At 43.6% G+C, this 22,727-nt stretch overlaps 1 protein-coding gene across 9 annotated transcripts in view; it reads right to left on the reverse strand.

Moving 5' to 3' along the window:
* Positions 1 to 1,677: 1,677 nt before the first annotated feature.
* The window catches only part of SLC23A2 (solute carrier family 23 member 2), a 149,298-nt gene continuing 128,248 nt past the window's right edge, over positions 1,678 to 22,727 (reverse strand). For all 9 annotated transcript variants that reach the window (XM_060123219.1, XM_060123220.1, XM_060123221.1 and 6 more), the window contains 8 exons: positions 20,715 to 20,835; positions 20,030 to 20,186; positions 16,337 to 16,484; positions 15,108 to 15,213; positions 9,595 to 9,724; positions 8,769 to 8,906; positions 7,818 to 7,913; positions 1,678 to 6,244 (listed from right to left, as the gene is read on the reverse strand). In XM_060123219.1, the coding sequence (XP_059979202.1) occupies positions 6,012 to 6,244; positions 7,818 to 7,913; positions 8,769 to 8,906; positions 9,595 to 9,724; positions 15,108 to 15,213; positions 16,337 to 16,484; positions 20,030 to 20,186; positions 20,715 to 20,835 (1,129 nt within the window). In that variant the 3' untranslated portion in view covers positions 1,678 to 6,011. The remainder of the gene's footprint in view (positions 6,245 to 7,817; positions 7,914 to 8,768; positions 8,907 to 9,594; positions 9,725 to 15,107; positions 15,214 to 16,336; positions 16,485 to 20,029; positions 20,187 to 20,714; positions 20,836 to 22,727) is intronic.

The following is a 22,727-nucleotide window of genomic DNA, read 5'->3' on the forward strand; positions in this document are numbered from 1 at the left end:
CTGTTGAAACCTAATCCCCAGTGTGTTGGTATTAGGAGGTGGGAGGTGATTAGGTCATGAGGTTGAAGCCCTCTCGAATGGGAGTAGTGCCCTCATAAAAGAGCCTCAAAGAGCTTGATCTTTTGCCCATTCCACCACGTAAAGACACAGAGAGAAGATGGCTATCTCCAAATCAGGTCCTCACCAGATACCGAATCTGCCATGCCAATATTTCTAGCCTCCAAAACTGTGAGAAAGTTTTTGTTTCTAAGCCACCCAGTCTATGGTTCCCTGAGAGCTGCCATGAAGGACCAAGATGCAAGTTTACCCAGCTCTTTACTGCTCACCTTTCCCTCAGTTATCTCGTACAGTACTTCCTAGGTTTGTTTTTCCTCATATTTAAGTACTTCATCCAAAGTATTTAAATGGGGGCCTTTGAGTGGCTAGACATAAAATTCTAAGTTCAAAGTTCTTTTTCTTCAGTCCTTAAAAATGTAACTCCACAAACAGGGCTGCTGTTGGAAAATCTGGTGTCCATGGGTTCCCAGCTTTAAAGCGCTTCGTTTTTGCTCATTCTCTCTGGAAGCTTTCAGAATTATTTTTGTCTTTGTCACTCTTAAGTTTTACTATCCAGCAGTGAAGATGAATGAACTGCATCAGTTATGTACCAACATGAAAGAATCTCACAATGAGTAAAATGTGACAATACATACACCTTTTACATAATGTCCCAAAACACGCAAAACTAAACAGTAAATTTTTAGGGATGCATATATATGGCAAAATTGTGAAGAAAAGAAAAGGATAAACCCAAATGGGGATGTACCAGGAGAGAGGCCCATGGGGTTGGGGGTGGCAGGGCCTTTAGTACTGAAATGTGCTGTTGTCCCAACTGGGGGTGAGAACATGGGTATTCTTTTTTAAATACCTCACATATATTTTCCGCATGTATATAGTGTAAGGTAAGACATTATCACCTTGTAACTGGATGCCTAGCAGTGGCTCATAGGTCAGGATACTGGGAACAGGAAGCAGCAGGTTGAACACCCTATGGGAGTGGCTGTGGTGGTCACTATGGCTGAAACTGCCAGAGACAAACTAGGGATAGAGATGGGGATGGAGGAGTTCTAAGTTTGTTCTAAATTAAGAAACACACCAATTAAACACTTCTGGACTTGTCTTCATACCCCACCAGGAGCCATGCCTCTGATTGAATGAGCTGTCACTCACTGCCCTCAGGCTTGGCTCTGAGCTTTTTCTGGCACCAACACTTCAGCATTTCCTGTCCCAGCCTAAATAGTCGGCCTGAAGGGCCCAAGACTGCTCTGGAGCCTTTGATTCCACTGTGTGGACACGACAGCCTTTCTGGTCCCTAAAAGGTCTCCAGCCTCCAGATGTCACTAACTTACTATGAGACTCATAATTTCACGCCGAAGTCCAGCATGAGTGCATCCTCTAACCAAGGTCTCCCTTCCCCCTTGGGCATCCTCCCAAGGAGCCCACCGTGGTTCTCTAGCTGTGGGGGCCAATGATACTTCAACAACTGCTTTCCTCCTTTGAGTCTTCAATGTATCTAACAAAGGTGAACTTGATGAACTAAACTTTTTACTAGTCAAGTTTCCTCCCCTAAGTGATGACTTTTAAATAATGACAGGTTTCTTTAAAGACCAGCCAAAGAAGGTATGTGAACAGCAGAACTGTGTCCAGGAGAGCTTTTATTTGTACGGAACAGTTTTAAAAATACAGAATAAAATAGCTTTATCTCTACTATTATTCACAACATCTGGTCCAAATATTACATATTTTTAAAATACTTAAACGTTTAATGAAGCCATGTTAGAAAAACAATATGAAAATTCTTTTTAAAAACTCCATAAAATAATTAGACATCTCAAAAAACAACCCCACCCCAAATACCCTCAGTATGCAAAATAAAAAACAAACAAAAATCCCAGAAAGGTATATAGCCAAAGTCAGTCACAAAAACTTAAGGAAAATATAGGCATCCCCACTGTTTTAAGAACAGTCAGAAATTTATTAACATGTCAAACAAAGGTTGTTACGAACGAACAAAAAGGGTATTAACTTGACTGTCAGTAAGACGGCACCACTGGGAAGGGTGTCCTAAGTGTTGGGAAACACACCGAGCAATTCTAAGGAGGCTGGATGTTACTAGTGTAGAGTGAAGACGAGGCACAGTCAAGAACAGACTAAAAGGACAGGAATGTGTGGAGGCTGCTGAAAAGGGATCCTCTGCGCTAATGTGCTTCACAGGTCCATGGGCAGATGCTGAACGCGGGCAAAAACGGGCAATCTTCTTGCACTACTCCAGTTGTGACTGCGGGAGGGGTGGAGGGTGGGGGAGATCCTATTCTCTGTGTCAAAATCATAAGGGGACAGAGCACAACACGCATGGCATGTGAGGCCCCAGGTGTTTCCCTAAAGCCAACAGTGGCTCCCTGGGCCCTGTGAGAGCTCAGGCTGCCACCATGTCCAGGGGACACAGCTGGGTGAGCACACCAGGGGGCAGCAACAGTCATGCCAGGTCTGCTGCCTGCAGCTGAGCATCCACCCCAAGCCGTGGGGGTGAGTGTGCAGGATGCTGCCTTTCTTTGCGCCAGACAGGTTCTGATGAGGCTTCCGCCACAGCTCCTTGTTCGTCTCCTATCTGGCCTGACCACTTTTGTGGCATCGATATTATGGAAGATTATAGTTGCCAACTTCAAGTCTAAGTTGCTAGTACCAATATTTCAGCAGAGACATGAATTAAAGAAATAACAACTTAGCTCATGGTCATAAAATATATGCATGGGTAAATAAAGTATACACACATACGAAAGATTCATCAATGGAGAAATTCTATCATCACATGACATTGTCATGAAAATTATCATTCCCTCCCTGGAAAACTGTGACTATTATCCTGGGTAGAAATGTTATTTTACTATATGGAAATACTGTAATATTCATGCATAAACCAGGTTGTCATCATGAAAGTCAGTATTCTACAGTATGAAGCAAATCCTGTGTGTGAATCTGTTACCATGAAAACGGGAAACCATCAGGACCCATGGTTAAGCCACTTCCCTTGCCTTGATCAATCACAAGAAACTTACTACAATCTAACATTTGAAATCATCTTAAGAAAGATTCTGTATCAATGAATCTATGTTTAATTCCCTAGTGAGAATGAGAATGGAAATCGCCTACAAAGACTGGAGCCACTTCCCATTGTGAACCATTTAGATATTTTATCAAAACCAGTGGTGGGTTCGCCCTTGCCACCACAGTGATATTGCAGCATCTACTGTCCCATTTATAAGTTTCTACTTTCCACATCAGGATCACCAATGTAAATGTGAAAACGGTGGGTAGGTGTTCATGTGGGAATTGGAGGGTGAATGCCCTGCCCAAGGACATTCACATCCAAAATATCCTAAAACATTCTATTGGCCAAAGCATAGTGGGTATGTGGCCCCAGCAATGCAAGTGGGAGGTGCACAGGCACAGACCGTGCATGGCCACTGTGTCCCCCCAAACCTCCCCTTCAGGTGTGTGCTTAAACACAAGAAGCAGATGAATATATTTTTCTTTCAACTACAGACTCATTCTGTAGCATATCTGCTAGCCAGAGGACAGACTTCCTAATCTCCTGTCCCCTTCCCCCACCTTGGACAGAGAATCTAAGTTGGCCCCAATGGAACAAGAAAGGCAAAAACCCTCTTTTTCCAATAGGAGGTGTGGGCACAGGGCTTCTTTGCACATTTGAAGGCTTATGGAAAATATCGCCCCAGACCAGCAGATCTGAAACCTCTCAATAAGCCCAGCCCAGGAGAGTTTTCAGAAGGGAGAGGATTCCTAGACATCTGAAGCACATGCCCTGAGTGTTACCCACTGGGAGGGAAGATTCCTGGGTCAAGTTAAGCTGAAAGGAACTTGTTCCTGAATTACCAATGGTTCAGAGGCTTTCATTTGGATATTTGGTCCTTCTGCTCATCTAGAGAGCTCGAATACTGCAATCTCTGGGATGTTTTACAATTTTCCCCATTGTTCAGAGGAGAGAAATTGGAGATGCTGAGCAAAATACAAATAGAAGGAACTAAGCAACTAAGGGGACAACTAGGGCTGTCAGCCTCGAGGGCTTACCAAGTCAAACGGATGAAAATCATTTAACCAGTGTGCTTCTAAAGTAAATATGCACCAAATACACTTCAAAAAAACATACCATACAAATTTAAATTTAGAATCTAAGTTCTTTACTTAATCTGCAAGAAGGTCTTGGCAAAACAATGCAGTGGCTCTGAAGTGTTCTTGCCAGAATAGGCCTTAAAGCCCCAAACTTTACAGGAATCAAGGAGGCTGTAGTGACACAATAATGCTGCCAAAGACGTCCCAGAGTGGTAAGCTGAACCAGTTGCGGGCGCAGGAAGTTCGCCATGTGCTCACTGCCTGGTAAACAACCAGGTAAATACTTAAGAAGCACTACCTCAAGAAACGAGGTCACTCAGGATTTTTCTTTGATTGCAAATTTAAAGCCAAATTCAATAAAAGTCATTTTTATCAGAAACAATTTAATATTATTAATTAGAATTCAACAGAGGGGGCCTGCCAGCTGCTCTTCTTACTACCTTCAGCAATAACTTAAACAGGAAAGGCAGCATTTGGCCAGGGGATCTAATCTTCCCCTCTGCAAAATCAAAATCCAGTGGACATTCAACATGGCAACTCACAGAAAGTCTCCTTAAGCCTTAACTGCCAGATATGAATGGCAACACAACTGCAGTGATTAATTTACCAGGAGGCCGCACCATTCAATATGGCGGCTGTTTGTCACCTGCCCCAGCTTCCCTTCTTCACAAAACAAATTCACTATAACTTAACCCATGGTTTCTGGGCTCTGGTCCAGTAGTCAGTTTTGATAAATAGATTAAGCATTATGTATTTACACTTTCATGGTATCAAGCAATACAAAACACAACCGCAATAATGGTTACTGGCCTTTAAGAGCCAGGACAACAAGCTTCCCTGACGGTGTCTACAGCTTTACAAATGCTGGTTCCTTTCTTAATGGGGGATAGGAGGTGAGGAACAAGTAATAGGGATGTAAGGTAAGAGGGTCACATGGAAAAACACTGATTTCAAAAATCTATAGTCAATAACATTAAATAGGAATAAAATCTTGTAATAATAGATACACACAACAATAACTGACATCCACATGTCAGCAGAACCAAGACTCCCATAAACACCTGCTTGGTGCCCTCATGGGCACTCTATACCCGTCACACCAGCCAGGAGTGAGAAATGCCAGCTAGAGTGTCTCAGCTACTAGTAAACAAAAAGAGGCCAATATGAGATGTGCTGGCCCAGCTTGGGCCAGGGTGGCACCAAGAAAGTGTAGTTGAGAATCAGATACTGATTTCAAGGTACCTTCCCTTCCCGTCCAATCCCCCAATTTCCATTCTAATTATATCTGTACAGACTTTACCTATGCACAGATTTGGGGATAGGGTAAGCATGTCACTGTTTTCAACTGGCCAGCAGCCACCTCCTACAGGAGTATCAGGGAACACAGAATCTCATTTGACAATGCAAGGATACTGGTGTCCCTTGACCAGAGGAGGTCTTTGCAGGTGAAGGTCCTGGTGCTTCCAAGCACAGAAAGCCCCTGGACCCTGGAGGTGGCCTGTAAGAAAGCTAGCACAGGGTATTAGAAGGGGACTGAAAACAAGGAATCGCTGTGGGCTTTAAGCATCCACTCCCACGGGAGGACAGGAACTTCAAATTCAGTGACCATGGCCAGCAATGGATGCTCTCAAGGGCAAAGGGTCAAGGGCTTAAATAAAAAGATAGGTGAGACACCATATTAGACAGGATCACAACCCACAACAAAAAAGCTACTTGTAATCTGTCTTAGCTCTGGGGTGGACAATGTAAATGCAGATCTACAAACATATATGTTACTGCTTGTTACTCAGCAAGGAACTACAGGTTCATGCCTCACTGCGGCTGGGCCACAGGGCGAGCTACGGCTATACTGTGGCCTGCGAGTCTTCATCTGAACTCCGGCTGTTAGTGCTCTTCCTGAGGCCTTTCCATGTGTAACCTGCAAAGGTTGGGCTGATGGGTAAGTAGCTGAAACATCTGTATTTTTTAATAATGTTCATGCCAAATGGCAAGTCGTAGGATTCCATGCCATCAAGAGACTTGCTCCCTTTGCCCACGCCCTTCTTCCATTTCCTGATTCCCCTTTCCTCTGGAGTACCTGTGGAACACACACACACAACAAAACAAAAACAGAACAATGGAATGTTTAGTTAAATAGTTCTACCAAGAATTGAGATTCTCCACTGCTGCTGTCTCATAGATTGAAAGGAATGGGATGACACAAAGAACACTTTGAGGAGTAGTTGATGCCCAATCCAGAAATCTAAGAATCACTAATCCCTCAAAAGAACCACTTCTCTCTAAAACGCCGATCTGATCTTGCAAAATGGGGCCCAGAGTCATTATTACATCTCACAATGCCTTCACCACTTGGTCATTGCACACCCACCCACCACTCATCCAGACATATCACTTTTTATACTGTTTTGCTCCATTTCAGTGGGTGGGGGGTGCATTTGTCACATATTCCCCACTTGTTGTGCTCCTGTGAGGATGAATTGCCACTGGCATAACACTCCTGGCAATTCTGTACCCTGACAGATGAGTCAGGGAGAAAGATCTGGACCTACAGGGTTCAGCAACTCGTGGATTCCTTTTCAAAAATCTTTCCAGTGCAGAGAGGAGCACTGGCACCTGCTTTTAGCTACATGGGAGCCCTAACAATGTACTTCTCTGCCTGAGCCTGGGTGTTGAGCTTGACTCTATGGTGCAGGGCTTAGGAACCTCTCACATATAAGCTATGCTCTCCCATGGGCATTTCAGTAATAAAATTGACTTTAATTTCCATCTGCCTGACTCCTTTGTCTCTCTCTCACTTAGTGCTGACTTAGGAGAGAAAGAGGATGTTACTGGCCTCCCACAAATCGAACACCTTCCACCTATTCATGTGTGTGATTCCTTCTGCCAGATGTGTTCACCTCTCGTGCCCCTAGTAACCTCTTCTTGATTGAGGCTTTTTGGAGGTAGGTTACGGGCAAAATCTCAATAAAACCTTCAAGCTCCAGAATAAACATCATCCTTCCTTGACAGCGGATGAATCTACCAGTGCGTCCATGGCAGCACTTTACAACGATACAAAGCAGCCTCCTCTAGGAAGCTGGGAAGGCCACAAGGCAGGGCCGACATCACATCCTAGTCCATCACCCAGCACTTGGCATAGAACGCACCAGCTGTGAAACAAGGGCTATGGGTGTTGGAGAGAGAGCTGCCTCCCTACATCTCTCAGGCACTGGTCCTGGCAGTGGCCTGCCTCTGCAATGACTCATTTAAAGGACAGGCTCCACAAGAAGTGCTGCCCACTGGTAGCAGCTGGCTCAGGAGTGTGTGAACAAGTCAATGAAAGCCAAACTGCAGAGCTCCAGGCAAGGTTGAGCAGAAGGGCAGGCAGCTGGAGCATGCTTAAGGCATCCCGCTGCCACTTCACCATATGCAAGGAATTCACCTGCTTTTTCTTAAATGTAATTCAGCAAGAAGGAAAAAAAAAAAACTAAGTTTATTAGCAAAAAAGTGATTCATGAAAGGTGGCTGAAAGTGTCATCTTAACCACTTTAGAAAAGACAGTTTTAACCAGTGATTGCTTTGAACTGATTCACTCTTCCTGCTTCCCATATTTATTTGTCAAAAAAAGTAAGTCACATATGTAATAAGCATGTTTGATATATACCACATACCTGGGATGGTGTTATCCAAAATAAAAGCCACACAGCCTCCTACAAACATAGCAGTTGTGAGAAGAACATTCAACACTTGATCGATTCCTGTTATCCCTGAAAATGACATAGCAACTGGTCACTGCCAGCCAGAATAGGCCTGCTCTTGACTTAGAAAGGAACACTGGGGTGGACACTAATTGCCAGTCCGTCAATACAGTGCATAAAAGTGTAAATTTCTGCTATGCATGTGTAGATAAATTTTTGCCAGTAACATGTTAAACTACTATGAATGCTTTCAACAATAATCAAAAGTTATCTCCATAAGGAAAATTCCTAACAATGGTTCACAGATGATAAATCTAATACAGTGAAGTTCAACCTGTAATGAACTATGAAGACTTTGGGGGTGGAGGGTGGTGGTGTTTGCAGATTAAAAAAAAAATCAATATAAAAGATGGTTGTTGTAAGGCTGAAAATTTTACAAAGTGAATAACAAGACAACAAAAATATTTGTGGGGTCAGCAATCAAACGAAGGGCTTCAGAATTCTGGGTTACTAATTAGTGCTTAGCTTCTTTTAATTAGGAGCAACTTTATTTCTAAAGATGTTATCACATGAATGAGATAAATTAAGACAGAAGTTCACACACTTTCTATATTTAAAAATATAATGATCCTCAACAGAAAAATAACATGTTTGGTGAGAATATGGAGAAATAGAAATCACTGTGTCCCACATACCTGGTGGGAATGTAAAATGGTTCACCTGCTATGGAAAACAGGTGGTTAGGAGTGCAAAGGGCTTCCAGATAAGCTTCAGCCAAGTGGGATTTAAATGAAAAACATAGATGAACATTCAACAAAATGATTCCTGAAGTTCTAAAGTACCCTCCAACTGGTGATGAGCTGTTTGTGAAGTGCTGGCTGTGGTTCTAACTTCCCCACAAGATTCAAGGCCTGTTTTCCCTACCTGTGACGAGAGGGTTCTGTCTGAGGTAACTTGGAAGGACAAGCCCAAAGAAGATTGAAAATCCAAGCACAAAGAGGTTCCGGGAAGAATTTAAATCGATGAACTGCAGGTTAGAAAGTCCAACAGCTGTGATCATTCCTGGAGAGAAAAACATTAGACCACAAGTTCCATTATCTCACCTATGGCATGCATGACAGATACACTGTTGAAGACAGACTCCCTACAATGTCCTTTCTTGGTCCCATCAGAAACAGGTTGGGAGACTGTGTAGTGACAGGACAGGGACCAAAATGTGACCACCTGGGTCTCTGATCCAAATGACCCTCGGCCTAGGCATTATTTGGGCCTAAATAAGGGGCATAAACATCACACTATGCTTTTTTTAGACCAGGCAAAAAACTAAGGACATTGGCTCTCCCTCAAAAACTTGATTCAAACAATTTCAATTACATTGGGAAATGCACCCAAATATCAAGTCCCTGATTACTATAGCTGAATGGCACAGAGATCAAATCGAGTCCCATCGTAAAAATGGTCAGTTTTAAATGGCCCAGAAGGGAAGATATCTGAGTTTAAATCAATTAGAAATGGCAACTAGAGGGAATAAAATTTAATTTGATTTTTCCTAGCTCAATTATTCTACCTTTAACATCAACTCAACTCAGAAAGTGATATATTGTTTATATGTTTTTAAGGTATATCCTTTTGTATTTTAAAAAAGAAATTTATCGTTACCTTCAATCTCACTGAAGGGATTCCTTAGCAAATGTGAAGAAAGAAAAGGAGCCTGAGAAGGAAGCCGGCTATCAAGGAAATGGAATTTTACCAAAGAGAGTACAGAAGAGGGCGCCAAGCACAGGATCCGGGAGCGAGGCGAAGAGGGCACTGAACTTTCCAATCATGCCTAACGCCAGCATGAGTGCCGCACCGTACTGTATCACCCGACGACTGCCAACCTGTGGGACACACAGAGGGCAGAGACAGGCGTTAACCTTGAGGCCCTCCAGCAGCACACACAAGTACTCAGGCCCCGCGGGAAAATGTGACAAAACCCACAGACAAAATCTGGATTACTCTTAAAACTTTTAGTTAAGAGGGTTCAGTCTCATTTCACAATGAGGATTGATCTCAATACTCTAAACACATAAATATTACTATAAACACAACTAGAGTAAAAAGATTACCACCACCTTTCCTTGTTCCCATCCCATCCGGTTCTTGCCAGAAGCTGACTGTTCTGCTCTCCTTGACTACGGGGATCCTGGGGCTCAGCCTTTGCGTCTCCGAGCCCTGGGCAATGTCACCTCAGTGTGCACCTGCTCCTGCGCTCTGGTCCTGGGTTTCTAATGCCCACAGTCACTGGCCAGGATGATCTTCTAGTGTCTCAAATGCAAAAACTTCACTTGGCCCCTGCTTCTCTTCTGGGTTCTGGCAAATCAGACAAAACCCCCAAACATTTCTGGAACTACTTTTCCTCCTGGTGTATTACTCATTAGAGGTGGCACAGCCTGGAGACCAAAGAGTGCAGGAGCTGCCTGGCTCCTGTCTCTGCTCCACCTCTAACTATGAGACAGGCATTAGCCTCCCTGGGTGGCAGGATCCTCATCTCTGTAACAATGAACGGTGTGCTTCTGCTTTGAGGATTAAATGAGATGCAATATAAAATAGTCTGAACAGCACCTGGGAAGCATTAGGTTATTTGACAGCCTCCCACCTGAAATTGCTGCCTCTGGCCTTTCCTCTGCCCACATGTCCTCTCCACTATGATGGAGTGACCTCTTTAACATCGTGACTTGGGAGGTCAGTCCCCTGCCTAAGTCTTCGGGTTCTCATCCCCCTTCTGGCCAGTTCTCAGACACATCCTTCAAAATACAACCCCAATGCTACCTCTTCTGCAAAGCCTTCTTTGATTCCAAGGCTTGGCTTCCCCAACTCTGGACTTCTGCAGCACCATGTAAAGCATTTCCCATGTGGTCCCAACTTTATTGGTTAAGCTTGATCTCTGCCTTCTAGAAGCGTTCATCTAGTCCACTGTCACCCAGGTAGCGAGAGATGGAGCTAGCACTGGGCTCAAGAATCCTACACTGTTGGCCCCTACTCTGTGCTGCCTCTCCCAGGAAAACATCCTGAGGACGTAAACTGGATAAAAGAGGTTCCAGAAACGGAATAGTGTCCACAGGGCTTTATGTATGACTTACAGTGAATAGAAGATGGCTACTTAAATTTTAAGTAACTAAAATGAAATGAAATGTATAAGTCAGTCCGTCAGTTGTACTAGTCACATTTCAAGTGCTCAGTAGGCATGTGTGGCTGGGGGCTCCCACAGGGGATAGTGCAGGTACAGAACATTTCCACTATTGCACTGTTCTACTGGATGATGCTGGGCTGGACCTTCCAACAGCTTCTCAATGTGCCCAAAGGTCAATTTCAGAATAAGAATTGAATCTTTTACTGAGCTGTCCAGCTAGAATCAGTCACAGCTGACACTGGAGCCTAGCGTCCGTTACTCCAATTTACAGTTCCTCCCATTATACCACCACTATGTTCAGGGGAGCGGTGAAAAGGTCATGCAAACTGGCAAACGGAGCAAAAGTGACTTACACTTGGCTGTAATACATGATTAGGAAGGCTTTCATTTACAAATAGCTTGTTTTTCAGCATTTTCAAGGACCTACTACGTGACCAGCACTTGGGAAACTGGGATGGGGGGCGGTGGTGGATACAAAGATGAGTAAGTCACAAGCTTATGATAAAATAATTGTACTGTTGCAATTGTTATGTTGCGTGGGAGTCCAGTGGGAAGAGAAAACTCTGAAAAGTTGGGGAGGGTTCCCTGGAGATGGTCTTGAGGCATGAGTTAAGAGAAAGAGCAACCAGACAGAAGGATCCACCTCCCAGCAGGGTCAGGCCAGTTAGGTGTGCAGGGGGGAGGGCTGAGCTGGCCCTAGGGATGCCTGAAACAATAAATCTTTTATGAAAACCATGCAAGGAAGGCTGATCTGCCTTAGACGCTGTCCAAAAAAAGCAGTAAGTTAGCCATTCTTCTGTTCAACAAACATTAAGTGAGTGCCTATTACACATTTCTGTTCCAAACACCAGAGACACAGCCCTAAAAATCCCTGCCCTGCTGGTGCTTACATGGAGCCTTCACATCTCCTTTCTCCACTCCCTGGAATCACCTCCCAGACTCCCTTCTGATCTCCTTCCTGAACTGTGGCTTTGCCTAGGGCCACTGAAAAATCGACACTGCATTTCTGACTTTCCAAAGTGTTCAACAGGGTGGTATGCTGCAGAGGAGAAATGACCTCCCTCTGGATACCATCAAAGAGATAGTCCAGCCAGGGAAGATGGTGTTTACTCTTCCTAGAAATAAACTTAGGGCTAAATATCATATAACAGTATCTCTATTTTGCTTATTTAAGCACATGCTAAGTGTTTTACATCAAGTTATTAATTCCAAAACCTTGCGAGTTGTCTTTATAGACAAGGGTATAGAAACTCAGAGAGGTGACGTTTCTTGCCCGTGGTCACTTTAGGAGAATGTGATGGAACCAAGGCTGGATCCAAAGCAGCCACCTCCCTACCATGTCATGCTGCCCTTCTCTGTGGGACAGACACTGGAACACACTCAGCAGAGAAGTCCTGCACATGGAATCCAACCCATTCAACCCTCAGAACTTCAGAACACACAATGGGGTAGGCAGCCTCAACTCTGATCAAATAGTTAGAATGTCCATGTCTGTACATGGAACGCCATAACTGGATAAAGGATAGCAAACAGTGGAGTTGCCAGGAAATGGAGGTAGATTCTCTGGAAGAGCCACATATCACCCTCTTTCTATTTGTTCTGGAAGTCTGATACAATGGTCCAGACAGTGGTGCCTGGAAGAATTTCATACAGTGATGGAAACGTTCTGTATCTGTGCTTTCCTGTGGCCACCAGCCACATGTGGCTACTGACTACCATATTAGATAACACAGATCTAGATCTAGAACTGTCAGATTTCAGATCTGAGTTCTAATCAGAAAATGACTGTCCCAAGTCCTTCAGCTAGACAAGAGGCAGAATACTGCCTATAACCTTGTGCTTCCTTTTTCCTGGGCAGGAATCTTCCATCAGCCACATGGCTCAGGCCACAGAGAAGTTTCTGGTGCAAGTCCTACTTCCCCACCCCAAGGCATCTGTGTAGATGGCTCAATTATACCCCCTTGTGAGTCAGGGCAATGGAAACCAATTCCAGGGCTGATATTGCTCTCAAATGGATAAGGCCTTTGCCTAGGGTAAATGGGTCCAAAGGGATTCTGAGGTAAGATCAATTGGCTCAATTAAAAAATGCAGGCAGGGTGCCTTTTCAGAATAAGCTAGCACTATCAAAATTATAATAAAGATAATTATTCCCCAAACCATCTCAGTCAAGTTTTAGAAGGAACCTTAATGACAGCACTACTTACTCCCTACAGTGACCTTGGTTAAATTATGTGATGATGTGTTTTAAAAAGGTGCAGAAAGGGAGCTGGCTTGTTAAACTGTTTCCCCAAGAGTCCCTCCATCTATAATAATTTTACTACTCTGTTATTTTGGATTAGTTATATGTCTACAGGCTCATGGCAGCAAACTGGCTAAAAAGTGAGTGGCTTATGCCCCATTTGGTGCCCATTTGACCCTTCCCTTAGCTCTGTATGCTCAGCATCTGCTCTCACCATGGGCAGCAATAGGACCCAGGCATCCTGGAGGAAGTGCCCATCAGGCAGCCCTCACATGTCATGTGCCAGGAGCAACAGGCAGCAGGTGGGGCCACCACCAGCACACCTGAGGCTGAGCTCTGTGATGGCCTGGCCAACTTACAGGAAATCAACCAGCATGTCAGGCTTGCACAGTGCATGCCCTGCTCCCTTTCACTTGGATTTGCAGTTACAATTAACCAAACTAAGTATCTGGTTTCTTTTTATCTGGTTATATAATCTTGCAGAGGGCTGGAGGAGGATTTCTAATTTTAAAGAGGTCAAATAGTTCTAGAAGGCTCCAGCCCACCCCCAAGTTCTCAAGTTCAGGAGGAAGACCTCTAACTCATGCAGGCCACTCTAGGTGGTGAACCAGTTCTAACGGTGTCTAGCTGTGCAACATACAATGGCCAGGGCCGAGCTGCATTCCTCAACACCCTGGGCAAACAGCAAGCTCTGGCCCACAGCAACTGGGATATAAAATTTATTTGCTAGTAAATTTGAAAGGCCAAGAAGTAGCCTCCTTTTTACTGAGGCTGGATTGTGGTGTCTGTGCTTGGAGTGGGGTGGGGAGGAGAGACGAGTGGGGAGGACTTCAGACCCAGGCACTGCTTCAATCTGAGTGACTCGCTGTGGCTTGTGCTGCCACTTAACTCCACAACCGATTTCATCTGAAAGAGAATGATGCTGCTGCAGTTTGAAAACTGTGTTACTGTAAGATTGATTTATTTGTAATGAGTAATATAATTTGTCATCTAGAACTAGTACCATCTCCTAACTGGTCTCCTGTTTCTACCCTCTCTCCCGCCCACCATATTCTTCTTTCATCATAGCAGTCATAGTGATTCTTAAAAAAAAAAAAAAAAAAATCACATCAAGTCACACCCTGCGGCCCCCTCTTCCACGCGGCCCCTGGCAGCCTGTAGGGCTGCAGGACCTGGCCCTCAGCTACCCCAAGAACCTTATCTGCTCTTACCAGGCCCACTCCCACTTCCCTCTCTGCTTCCTGCCCCACTAGCCTCCTTGCTGATCTGCAGAGTGCCAGCCTGCTCCTATGATAGGCTTTGCACTGGCGGTTGCCCTGCCGGAATGAATGCCCCTCCCCAGGTACCTGCACAATTCCCTCCTTCAGCTCCATCAGGTCTTTGCTCAAAGTCATCTTCTCAACGAGGCTTAGCCTGACTACCCGATTTAACACTTACCCTCCTGATCCCCCACCTTGCCCCATATTTCTGTCATACTTATTATGCTTACTATTTATTGCTTGTCTTCCTCTGCTAGAATCTAAACTCCACAGACGATGGAGATATTTCTCTTTTTTATTCACTGATGTATCCCAAGTGCCTAGAACAGTAGCCTAGCAAAGGGTCAGTGCTTAATAAAAATTTGTGGAATGTATGAAGGAATAGCACCAGAGTGCCTGCCTACCCAGGTCAGTCAAGGCGAAAGAGACCTCTATCAGCATTCCATAAACCCATCAATGAAAAAATAAGAGATGGGGAAGAAGATGATCTCGGAATTGGAGGCCATCCTTTTGGAACTCACAGTGGCCAGACCAATCAATGAAATGGATCAACATTTAGAGGCCCAACCATTTAATTAGAAAAATATTTGTACCTTAGTAATTCCCAAAACTCCAATGTTGGGACTGGATGAAGTAGAGCCATTCCCAGTACCAAATATGCCATCGAGAACACAGGAGAGACCCTCCACGAAAATCCCCCTAAAACGTAAAGGAATGGGGGAAAGAGAAACATTCATTCCATGGGAGAAATACTCTGAAATACACTCTAAATGGTTGTGACCCAAAGGCAGGGTCCACAGACCTGAAGCCTCCACACTCCCCAGGAGGGGTTAGCAATGCAGACTCTCAGGCCCCATCCCAGATCTGAAGACCTGCATTTTAACAGTATTCTCCATGCTCATTCAACGTTGAGAAGTACCTCTCTGAACCACACATCAGACACAAATGTTTAAAAATTATTCCAAATTAAAAGATTTTAGCCAGAAATATAAAGTCATTTGTTGGAATCTAAGACAAACATGGGTCATCCATTGATTTGATTCCTTTCCTATTACTATATAGTTTTATCAGAAAGGAAATGCTTTGTAATTTTGTAAACATTAGAACTTTTAAAAGAATCAGTATATAAGTAATTTACTCATATGCAATAACTCCATTAGAGAAAAACAGAAAAACCAGGACTCTAAACCCCAACAGAACCAATGCAAGAGGTGCTAAGACACCAGCCCTTTGGATCTCATCACACACAATCCCTTCTGGAAAGGCGGCAGCTGGCTGGGAAAGGCGGAATGATCTGGGCTATTTTCTCTTCTCTGCAGCTTCCATAGGGCCCAATTTGCCTCCAGCATCCAGAAACTAAAGACCAGATGTGCCGAGAATATAAACCCCACAGCTCATAAACCTCTAGATTCTACAGACTTCATTTATTCCTGCTGCTATCTCTCTATATATGAATTGTAACTGTGAATAGAACAGCTGGGAAAACAAGAAATCAAAGGGGACAATACATCCATGACCCAAACCAAGCACAGAGCAATGGCAGTATCTGGTACTTGTTTTGGTGAGTTTAAGGTCTGGAGTGATCTCACAGAGAATGTCTTATACAACTGTTACCATGAGGAAGAAGGGTGGGAATTCTGCTCCATATTATGGATGAGGAAAATCAGGGCAAAATGGGGGCAGTGACTTGTCCAAAACAAACAGCCAATAAAGAGCCCTGGTGCTTGGCTACTTCATGTTGAAACTCTTGGTTATCCAAACCAAAGAGCAAAGTATGAGGCGCTGGGCCCGATGAAGAGCTCGTTTTTTCTCAGGAACGCACCTGTTTATTGCATGGATGGGGGGCGGTGGGGCACAGGACAGCCTTGCACAGGCGTAGTAGTCCCCGATAGACTCGATAATACTGGCAACGACCGCACTGAGCATGCCGATGACACCAGCCGCAGAGATGGTGGGCAGTCCCCATTGAACTAAGGAAGGAAAACAAGCATGAAAGCCTCATGAACTTTCTTAGAGAGGCAGGCAAAAGTTTTCAGGACGTTGAGTCCTTCAGTATGTTAGAGGACTCTACAAGATCCACTCAGATTTTTGAAGCTCATGGAAACTATTTATTTTTACACCTAGGTCATCTAGTGCACTATATGCCTGGGAACAGTTTCTGAGTTGGATGAAGACAACCATAACCAGGATTGATCTGCTTTATTTAAAAGAAGAAATTGTTTGGCTGGAAGAGGTGGGTGCTTCTCTTCTTGCTTCAAAGCCACACTCAGTGTCTGTTAAATTACAGTTCAACCCAGCCTGCTTTGTTGGCATAGGAATTTGTATGAAGAGGATTTTTAGCCCTGCTGTGCAAGCATGATACAAAATAGTGCTCCTGCCCAGGGGGTGGCGTCAAATGAAAAATCACCAGCTAAATTTAAATCCCAACAGTAAAGCATGGCACAAAGTATAGATAACCCTTCTCTAGTATAATTCCAGCACTTTTTTTTTTTTAAGTAAACCATGTTATGGAAAATTAAAGAGTTTCCTTTAAGAAAGCAAAGCAAAGTCCCCAGGTAGCTTCATTTTGAGTATCCTATCCAGATTTAATTTTTAGTAGGGTTTTTTTTTCTTTAAAAGTATATCTATTTGGATACCAAAAACCATTGATCTTATTTAATAAAAATAGCATGAGGAACCTTCACTGTTAGAACGAATAGACTTCTTTGTAAAGTACCTAGACCTTCTTTCCCTGAACCATTAGTTATAATAGAGCTACTAAATAGAAAGGACAGTGAAAAAAGAAATGTATAAAATGTTATCTTGTGCAGGGGCCAACAGTGTACTGAGGGATCAGAACACTAAAAGATCTTGGAACCAGTGCAATGATTAGACTTCAAATGAAGGCAATCCAAACCAGGTCACAATGAGTACCAGTTACGAAGTCAGGAAGTAGCACAGTCCCTATCCAAGAAGGGCCTGGAGAGCAGGAGACAGGTGGAGAGGGCGTTCTGGGTAGGCAGCAGCCTGAGCATCAGTGGATGGATGCAGCTGGGCAGGAATAGGCTAGTGCTCAGCAGAGGAGGGTGTGCAGCATGGGGCAGGTAGGTTTGGAAGGCCTTGACCAGCCCCCTGGAGGGGTTTGGTCTCTGTCTCATAGGTAATGGGAGCAACCACAAGTTTGGGAAGAAAAAGATGACATGTAAAGTAAGATGTGCAGAATATGCCTGGAGTATATGTGTAGACAGAACTTTTCCTGCCTGGAGCTCACTTTACCCTGTGGGAGCTGACCAGGGGGTGCAGAGGCAGCCTGTGGTCAGGGGTTCAAGGTGCAGACCCACCAGCAACTGGCTTGGTCAACATCTTGTCTCTGGATTGGTTTGGAATGGATTCTTCTCATGAAGATGATTTCTTTATCAAGCAACATTTTGTGTTTTCTAGATAACCTTTTATATGGTTACCTTTGCTGATGTAGCACTGTGGTTTCATTTTAGTATCTTGATTTTGGGGGTTGGATTTTTGTTTCATTTTGCCATTTATTATTTTTCAGAAATTGCCTTTTATTTTCTGTCTTTTTACTTTTTTACTGCTTTCTTATTTTTTTCCCCTTTGCCTGAAGTCCTTATTTTAAAAATATTTATTCCATTTTCTTCAACATTTAAAATTTGTAATCTTAATTTTTGATCCCTTTTCCTTCAGATTATTTATTTAAATTTTAAACCTGCTGGCTTCCAGCCTTCTATTTAATTCTGTTATTTCATCTTTCCTCTTATCTAGAAGCTTTAATTTATTTTGTTACTTTATAGCAGGTTTCTCAACTCGGCACTGTTGACGTTTTGGACCAGAAATCTGTATTTTAACAACTAATCCAGGTAATTCTTAGCATATTAAAGACTAAGAACCACTGCTCTAGATATATGAAAACTTGTCTCTGGATTAAGCCAAATCATTAGAGAGTACATAAGACTACATCCTCTGGCTCTGGAAGTAGCTCTTTATCTAGGGGAGCTCTGGCAATAGAGAAGCTGGTGGCAGTCAAGGGCTGTTGTCAAGAGGAGCCAGACAGCACTCTCTGCTGTCATGACATTAAGGTCCTGTCCAACTCAGTTATGCCTCCTTGTGCATGGGCCCCATGGTACCTGAGCAAAATCTCTCTGGTCTTTCAACACACGCACAGCTGGTTCTCCTGGACACCCCACTCTGTGTTTCTATTTGTGCTCATCTTGGGAGCCACATGCACAGGCAGCGAGGACCACCCCGCATGTGCCGTGGGGGCTTCCTCCTACCTGCCCTCCCATGCCTCCCCTGACTCCCTCAACAATCGACTTTTAAACTCACTTTATCTCAGATTACATGTATGTTTATGAACCATGTACTGGGGGGGAATGGGGGGATGAATTTGTGTATACATAAATACATACTTATACCATATAATCTGATGAGAATGTTTTTTAGAAAGACTAAGCTTTTTACAGTGTTTGTAAATGTGTCAAGACCAGAAGGAACAACTGCCAGCATCCTTATCATTTAACATGCTTAGAACAGTTATCTTTTCTTTTTTTTCGGCCATGTCATGGCATGTGAGATCTTAGTTCCCTGACCAGGAATTGAACCCGTGCCCCCTGCAATGGAAGCACAAGAGCCCCAGCCACTGGACCTCCAGGGAAGTCCTTAGAACAGTTATCTCTAACCCAGTCTTAATATCCTTGGTTTTTCCTCCTTGTCATAAAATATGAAAATGTAACTGCTGGACAGGGGCATAAATTGGCACAACCCAACTAAGTTCAGGTTTCCATTCTAATAAAAACCTTAAATGCCAGGAACAGACTCTTTACAATACAACAACAAGCATGCAATCATCACTGGGGTTCACACCAATCACTTTTGGGGCTGGGGTCTAGAAAACGCTACACATGAATCCAAGTGATACCTCACAGATGGGGATTGTACATCCCTGCCACCTGGCCAAGAGTTACCCAACACTGAAATTATAACGTAAGATCCATCGTCCATCCATTTGTGAATGAATATTAGTTTACCTGACAGCTGTGACCAAATTAAAAAAAAATTATAGCTACCCATTAAAAGATTATACAAACTCCATCATGCTTGAGCCATCTGCTAATCTTCAGGCCCCTCCCACTCAAGTCTGTTCATTTCAGTGGCTTGGGTACTGTGCAGCTCTGTACTTGCCTTTCTAAGCAGCTGCCCTCAAATCCTGGCCACCAGAGATCAAATCTGGCAAGAGACACCTTTATGTCTGGGATTTTCCCTTAGTGGAACCAAAAGAAACAACCAGTATACCTGAGAAGGGAGCTGGTTAGTCTCTGTGTGTTAATTATGGCCCTCTAGGGACAAAGCCTCCTGCCTCCCTTTTCTGCGGTCTAATCCTCTAAGGGCCAGAATGGTAAGACTTCCAGGGCATGCTCTGGGACAAAGAAGGCCTTTCGTGTTGGAGAGCCTCCTGCCAACTTCCCACTCCTCTAGGTTGGGCCCTTGCGGGCTCCTGACCCCTCTTGGCCACCAGAATACTTACATGGGTATGGGACCTTAAACCACGGGGCTACCAGAAGCACACCCTGCCTGGCATCAGTTCGAGCGTAGAAGCCGTACTTCGCGCTATCAGGAGGGAAGACATCTGTTACTGTGAAGATGAAGCAGAGCAGCCAGGACACAAGGATGGCCAGGATGATCTGAAGTGGTCAAAGGAAAAAGCTCTGTCAGGCCAACAGAAGTGGTGGTTGTTGGCAAAAGACGCCTTCCTGCAGTCGGAATATCATACCCCAGAGCCCATCATCATCAGTACTTTGCAGAAAAAATACATAAGGGATCTGCTTAGAAACTATTCCTTGAATGGAATCACATTTAGAGAGAGCAATTTTATGTAGTGAAGTGATTTAGTCCGAATCTGGCTAGTAAAATAAGAATAATGGATAATGGGCCTGAAAAGGCCACATGGAGTCAGACCTCCCTCAATTCCAAGGACAATCAATGTCCTCTCACATACTGCTAAAAGGACTCCAGCATTGGAAACTTCCACTGCTTTTAAATTTTAGGTCCATGGTGATTTGGATGGTCATTAGTACCCTGATATCATCACACAGACATGGTCCCCCCAGGATGACCTGCTTAAAACCCCTCTTCTCATATAAACATTTTACATATGAACCAAAGGCAATATTGCCAAAAAAAAAAAAAAAAAAAAAAAGGTGACTACTCACAGGGAACATTTTGAAAAGCTGTAACTTGTATGCAGTCCATCCTTTCTTAGATTTGTAAATTGGGAGAGGAAATTTAACATTTCTGGCATATTGAGAAAATAGTAATACTAGGAAAATTGTCCTGAGGAGAGAAAGAAAATGATCTAGGTTAAAGGCTGTTATATCTGTGTTAAAAATAATACTCAAATCTTCAATGGCAAAATTGACCACACGTGTTCAACTCATTTCTCTACAAAGCTGCTCGTCCTCTATCATTTGGGAAATCATATTTTTTGGAAATGATTTTTAGATCTTAACATTTCTAGATATGGAAATGAAATTGTCATGTAAATGCTTTCGCTAAATATTCCTTAATAGAATAAGAAAACCCAAAGAATGTACACACTGATAGGAAAATCTCACACTATGTAAGGGAAAAAAACAAGATGCCAGATACAACATACTGCACAGTATAATTACAACTATAAATTAACTAAAAAGCAGCTACCACACAAGAGTGCATGTACACACACGCATGCATACAAACAGGTAAGAAGGAGAGGATCCAAAATGCTCACAAGGATTGGCTTCAGGTGGCAATGTGATTTGTGACCTTTTTCCCCCCACTTTTCTGTATTTTCTGATTTACTTGTAAGGAACATAAATTACTTTTAAAAAGCAAAAAGTAAAACTTCAATATTTAAGAAAGCTATATACAGTAGAATTCAATAATAATAATAATATTCCTGAGAGGTTTCTGTGTCAGACATTACACATAGGTCTTCCTGCCCATCATCCCAGCCTTCTACGGCGGCTTCTATAACCATCCACTTTACAGAGAAACAAAGCCAGCAGTCCAAGATCATGCAGCTACGTGGGCCAGAGGTCTAGCTCTACAGCCTGGGTTCTGAACTACCTTGCCGCACTGTTTGTGAAGGCAGGGATGCCTGGGTTGACTCAACAGTTTCTCTCTACCGAGTTTCACACTCTTGACCCAGGTACACTGAATGCTGCAGGAGGCAGGTCGGCTGGTCACCCCTCTGCAGCAGGACCCAACACAACCTCATCTGTCTGGTGCCCCATGTGTGGCAGGTGTGGGATGGCTTCCCACCGCTGAAATGATGAAGGAGTACAACAATATGTCTCATCACCCATAGGGACTCATTCTTTCCCTTACAACCTGAGGTAGAGTTGGCAGGAAGAGTTGATTCTCAGTCAAAGTTAAGCTTAAGTGTTCCTGGGCGCAATTCTAATTGGTGAGCTGGAATTATCAGTTTCATTAAGAGCTGGTCAACTGCAGCTTCATGGTCACATTCCACCTGAGGTGTTGACTGCAGCCAGCCACCACTCTACCATCTCCCCACCTATGCAGGCACTTTGCTGACCTGGTACCACCACAAAGTCATCAGACCAGTACCAGTTCAAGGATGAAAACATAAATGGTGCCCAAGTTATTCCAACTCCCCCAGGAAGGTGAAGTTTAACAAAAACCAATATGATAATGTGGGATACTAAAACAGGTGTATTTTAAACTTAGACCAACGTAAAATTTTCATGTCTTAAAAAAGTTATTGGTTTCCTTCCAAAGTATATACTAAAATCCAAAAAAGCCTGGTATCTATTATTACTGTTATAATTATTGCAGACAACATCTCACCTGACAGTTACACCTGTATTATGGTGTTCACTTTTCAAAGCACGTTTAAAAATGGAAAGGAAACACATAACAGAATACAAGGAAGGTCACCCAGATCTCAGGCTCAAATATGGCAACTGAAATTGAGTAAGTGAACTGGGCAGGTGAACACTACTCTTCTATTTTTATCCTCAAATACACTTGTGGGGCAGGTAGGGCAGGCAGCCCCACTGCAGAGAGGCAGAAGCAGAGGCTCAGCAGTGGGTGATGTGTCTGAGTTCATAAGACTTGGCCTAGCACATAAGGGACAGGATCTGAGCCCGGATCCTCAGGCCAGGGTTCTTGTCCACCACATCAGGTGTTTTCCATCTCGTTACATTTTGTTTGTTTGTCTACCT

Source organism: Lagenorhynchus albirostris, chromosome 15, assembly GCF_949774975.1.
Source record: "Lagenorhynchus albirostris chromosome 15, mLagAlb1.1, whole genome shotgun sequence".
In the NCBI taxonomy this organism is placed as follows: domain Eukaryota; kingdom Metazoa; phylum Chordata; class Mammalia; order Artiodactyla; family Delphinidae; genus Lagenorhynchus; species Lagenorhynchus albirostris.